This window comes from Condylostylus longicornis, unplaced genomic scaffold (genome assembly GCF_029603195.1).
Source record: "Condylostylus longicornis isolate FDR11 unplaced genomic scaffold, ASM2960319v2 ptg000084l, whole genome shotgun sequence".
Lineage (NCBI taxonomy): Eukaryota > Metazoa > Arthropoda > Insecta > Diptera > Dolichopodidae > Condylostylus > Condylostylus longicornis.
This window is the reverse complement of record NW_026578052.1, coordinates 1167470-1173291: the sequence shown is the minus strand read 5'-3', so window position 1 is coordinate 1173291 and position 5822 is coordinate 1167470. Positions and strand designations below refer to the sequence as shown.

The following is a 5822-nucleotide window of genomic DNA, read 5'->3' as shown; positions in this document are numbered from 1 at the left end:
CATCAAATTTTAAATTGTAATTGACATTTCACTGACATTTATTTTGTCAAAAAAAAAAATCATTCACAGTTTGCTTTCTTTTTAATTTATTTTCTAAATAAGTGAAAATTGCCTACACTATGAATAATTTTTTTCTTGTTTAGATCGAAGGAATAACAAAAATTGTTTCAATTTGTTCTTTTTGTTTTCATAAATAAATCTTATGTGTCTTTTCTCTTTATTTACAAAATAGTTTACATTTAAAATAAATGTTTTTTCTTTTAATATTTACATAAATTAATTTTCCTACATTTTAAAAATATACAAAAATCGAATGAAAAAAAACAAAGAAAAAAATCACTTTTTTCTTTTTGTTTTTGAAAAAAGAAAATTGAAAAATTCAATATTCATTTTCATCTTAAACTTATACAATAGGAAGCTAGCGCCTAAAAAGTCTTTTGTTTTATTTCTTTTCTTATTGAAATTTACATAAATTCCTCCATTGTTATTATTTCTTTTTAAATAAGATTATAACGTATGAAAAATTGTAAAAATTTCTACAATAAATATTTTTCGTTTCTTTTCTTAAATTTTAATTTAATTCTATTTACATACCAAAGGAAAAAAAATTTTATGGATATAAGAAAATTTTAAAAATAAATTTTCCTAAAAATAATTTTCCCTTCGTTTTCACAAAAGAAAATAACAGAAATGTCCCCCGTTCTTTCTTTCTGGTATTCCTGTCTTTATAATTTTGTTTTTATATATGAATGGCAACTGTCCTGGGTGATGATCTTGTTGTATTATTTGTTGTCCCCCTATTTCCGCCTACTAAAAGAGGCTCTTGTTGTGGCTGCTGTTGTTGTTGTTGTTGTTGTTGTTGTGACTGTTGCTGATGCTGTTGTGATGAATGCTGTTGTTGTTGCTGCTGATGCTGCTGTTGTTGTTGATTTGTTGGATTATTTATATTACGATTAATACTACGACGTACTGATGCAGAAGGAACATTAATTAAATTTGATATAAGTGGTGGTCTATTTGTTATCGGTGGTACTGCTGGTGGTATAATTTGTCCTCCACCTCCTCCTAAATTACTATTTAATTGTGTTGTTGTATTGTTACATTGAACTGGACTAGTAACATGTTGTTGCGAATGTTGCATATGTAAATGATTATGATGTTGATGTACATTATGATGGTGATGTATATTGTTATGATGTTGATTTATATGTGAATGATGTTGTATCATTGGAAACATATTTAAACTATTATTTACATTTGGATTACAATTAATTGGTATACGTTCATGATTACTTTGTACATCGGGTAATGCAAAACGTAATTTCTCCCAAAATAATTTATCACCCCATTGCAAATATGTATTAGTTTTTAAATATAATCTTAAATCGGGATCTAAATCTTTTAATGGTGGTAATTCACCAATTAATATTACAATTAAACGACGTTTACGATCTCTTAATACTTGATGATGTGCTGTTTTAAATTCATAACGTGACCATTCGGTTTTTATAAAATTTTCCGATAATATCATTATTGTACGCCTTGAATTATCAATTGCATGTGTTAAAGTATCAGGTAATGAATAAACACCATTTATAGGAAAATCTCTATAATGTAAACATAATTTATAACGTAAATCACCGGTTTCTTCTAAAATTGGTGCCAATTCCTCTAAAACAAAATGTTCATCTTTATTACTATATGAAACGAATGCATCGAAAATTTTTTCTTTTTCATTTTTGTCAACATCCAAACTTGCATTATAAAATAAACGAATACCGAAACGTGAATGAAACCAAACACGCATTTCTTGTCGAAATATAAATATGAATAATATTCCAATAATAATTAATAGGAAACTACCTGCTATCATAAAAGGTATATATCCTTGAACTCCTCCTGTATACGGAGTTAAAATTAATTTTTTTCTTATGGTATTATTATAAAAATTCTCATTACCATAAAACATATTTTCATCGTTACCATCGTAGACAACATTGTTATTACCAATTATATTATTATCATGATCGTTACCATCTATGTTAACATTCAATTCATGCTTGCATATTAATGTTCTATGACTATTATTCCCAGTTGCATTTATCGTTTTTGGTGGATACAATAATGCATCTATCGGTTCAATTTTATTAACAATTGTTTGTAATTGTTTTGGATCTTCTGGAGTTAATGTTATTGTACAATAGATTTCTTTAATATCTTTAATATTATTTTTTATTTTACTATATTCTCGGAATATTGAAATAAATTTACAATCACATTGTAATGGATTACCAGCTAAATGTAAATCATTAATATATGGTGGTAGAAATTCCCATAATGTAAATTGATTCATTTCATTATTATCTAAACGTAATACTTTCAAATTATGTAAATTTGTGAATGCATAATTATTTATATATGAAATTTTATTATTTTGTAAATATAATTCTTTTAAATTTTCCAGACCATGAAATTCATTACCATTTAATTTTTGTAATTTATTTTCATTTAATTGTAATATTTCCAATTCTAATAGACCGTAAAATGTACGATTTAATATTGTTTCAATATGCGAATTATTTAAATATAAAAGTTTTAAACGTTTACGTCCCAAAAATATATGACTAGTTAATTCAGGAAACTTATTACCATCCAAATATAATTGTGTTGAATCCATTGGTATATGATTTGGTAATTGATTCGTATAACCAGATTTTGAACAATCTACAACATTTGTTGTCCATGTTTGATCATGAAAACATTTACATTTACTTGGACATTCCATTTTACAATCACATGTACTAAATTCACAGCATTGGCATAAGGCAAAACAATGTGATTCATATTTGCATAAAAATTCATTTGATTTTGTTTCAATCAATGGTACATGCATACGATCACGTTTATATGATAATTTACATTGTATATTCTGTAAATCCATTAATTTTGGTTGAGTTCTACTAGTATCACCAATATTTGATGTCTTTTGTAACCAATCTAAATTGCAATCACATTTAAATGGATTACCACCAATATAAAATTCAGGAATTTTTTTATCATCTTGTATTGGAGATAAACGTAATGCATTCGGTTCCAATGTTGTTAATTTATTACCAAATAAATCTACTCGTGTTAAATTGGTTTTCTTAAAGAATGTATACGGTTGTATTTTTGATATTAAATTATCATTTAAATATAATAATGAGACACTATTTGGTATTGATGTTGTTGTTATTTCGGTTAAACTATTTGAGCTAGCATCAAATGTACTTAAAGAAAGCTCCGATTCAATTTCAAAGTAATTTCCTAATTGGGATATTTTATTTGCATGTACATCAAGCCATTGTAAATTTGTTGGTATGGTTGAGTATTCAAATTTTTCTAAATTATTATCAGATATATTCAACCAAACTAAATTAGGTAATTCCAAAAATAATCCGTTTATTGACTCTATAAAATTACCATCTAAGCGTATCGCTTGTAATTGTTTATTTTTATCAAATGAACCCGGTTCAATGAATTTTATTTTGTTTTCTGATAAATTTAAAATTTGTAATGATTGCATTTTATCGAAATAACCTTTCTTAATACGTGTTATTTGATTTTCAGTTAATCGTAATCCATATAATTTTTCCATATATAAAAGACTTGTATTTTCAATAGTTGAAATAGTGTTTTCACCGATATCAAGCGTTTTTAACCATGGTACAAATTGTAAAGCAGTCGGTATACTTGCCAGTTTATTACCATTTATATGAAGATCTTGTAAACTAGAGCAGTTTTTAAATGCTAATAAACTTATAGTTGATATTTTATTGTAATCCAATGATAACACTAATATCCCATATAATCCACTGAAGGTAAAATCACTAATATGTGTGATACGATTATTTGATAAAGTTAAAGTATGAAGATTTGATAATTCTGAAAAAGTTTCTTCTGGTATATGATCTATGAAATTATCTTGTAATCGTAATACTTGTAAACTTCTTAAGCTTCTAAATATAAATGGTTCCAATTTATTTAATCGATTATTCGATAAATTTAAGAGCATTAAACGTTTTAATCCAAGAAATGTATGTGAATTAACCCATTGTGAAGTTAACTCATTATTTGATAGATCCAAAACTAAAAGTTCTGCCAAATCAACAAATAGGCCGGGTGCAATAACGTTCATACTATTATTTTGCAAATATATTTCCCGGATATATCTTGTTTCAGAAAATAAATCTGGTGGCAAATTTTGTAATTTGTTTTGACTTAAATCAACAAAACTGAGTGACATAAGACCTTCAAAAGCTCGATCAGCAATAAAATTTAATTCATTGTGTTTTAAATTAAGCCGTCTTAAGCGGCTCAAAGCTGACAAAATAGAAGTTTGTAAACTAGCAATTTTATTATAAGATAAATCAATTTCTAACATTGATTCACCGCATATTTTTGATTTTCGCATTGTATTAACATTTCTCGAACTGAAACGAAAATTTGTGATATCTTGAATTAAATTATTTGATATATTCAAATTATTAAGAATTTTTAATGGACAAAATACACCGTCTGGTATTGTCCAAATATTATTTTCGCTCAAATCCAATACTTGTAACTGACGGAAATCATTAAATACATTTGCTGACATTTCCATGTTCATTGATGACCAATCAGAATTATGAGTTTTTACAGTTAAATTTCTTAAGTCAGATAATCCACGGAATGAACCTTCAACCAAATTACCCAATTTACAATATTCGATTGTTAACGCACGTAATTCAACTAAATTTTTGAAGCTTCCCGGATTCAAACTACTTTGAAAAAACAGCGTATCGTTACATTCTAAACGTAAACGTACCGTGTTTTGCGGTTGTATAACACTAAAATTCGTATTTTCAAGTTCACTATTTATTGTTCGTAATTGACAAATTAGTGTTATATCTGTTTCAAAATCACCGGCCCAACGACATTCATCCGGCGCTTGATATAAAACGACTTTACTTAATGCGGCGCCGAGTACTGTCCACGCCACCGTTAAAATTATGGTTAAAACGGAATATTTTTTACCAGAAAACATTGTCGCTTTTTTTTATAACAGTTTCTTATGTTAAAATTTATTTTTTACTAAATTTATACTTATTTGTTTTTATGAAATTTTTAAAATATATTCCATTTGAATTATCGAAAAAATCGTGTTTTTTTTTTATTTTTATTAAAATAATATTTTTTCTCGATATTTTTACTTTTTATTTTCAAATCATTTTATAACTTTTTTCCTTATATTGCCACTTTATATTTTTCAAAATATTTTCAATTTTTTTCTTTTCAAATTTATTTAAAATATTTTTTCTTCATTTTAATATTTTTTTTAATTTATTTTTAAAGAAACTTTAATTTTCCAAAAAATTTTATATGGATAAAATTAATTTACAACCATTCTTATTATTTTATATGAATAATATTAAAGTATTAAGTTATCCATTAACTTAAAATGAAAATAAAAAAAAATTGTAATCCAATTTTGGTAGCGAGCGCATGCGTCCCATTCGAATGTTTCTCAGTGACTGAAGAAAATTATGGATGATCGCTCTTGAAATATACCGCAATACAACTGTAAAAATGAAGAAAAAAAAACATGGAGTTTGATCGATTTTGTTATTGCTACGTTTTTCTTAATGTTTTCTTCATCATTTCTCTCTTCGCTTTAAATAAAGTAACGAAAATTCATGAAATAGAGAGAGCATTTTTGGATTAATATTTTTTGAGTGTTTTTACCTGAAGTAAAAGGCATTAAAATTATTGCTGATGAAGAACGGAAGGTGCTACCGTTTTTA

At 26.1% G+C, this 5822-nt stretch overlaps 1 protein-coding gene across 1 annotated transcript; it reads right to left on the bottom strand.

Annotated features, from left to right (window-relative positions):
• Positions 1-323: 323 nt before the first annotated feature.
• On the bottom strand, positions 324-5106 carry LOC129613452 (toll-like receptor Tollo). The gene has a single exon (XM_055527526.1). It carries the CDS (start codon positions 5063-5065, stop codon positions 740-742), a length of 4326 nt encoding a protein of 1441 aa, XP_055383501.1. The 5' UTR covers positions 5066-5106; the 3' UTR covers positions 324-739.
• Positions 5107-5822: the final 716 nt, after the last annotated feature.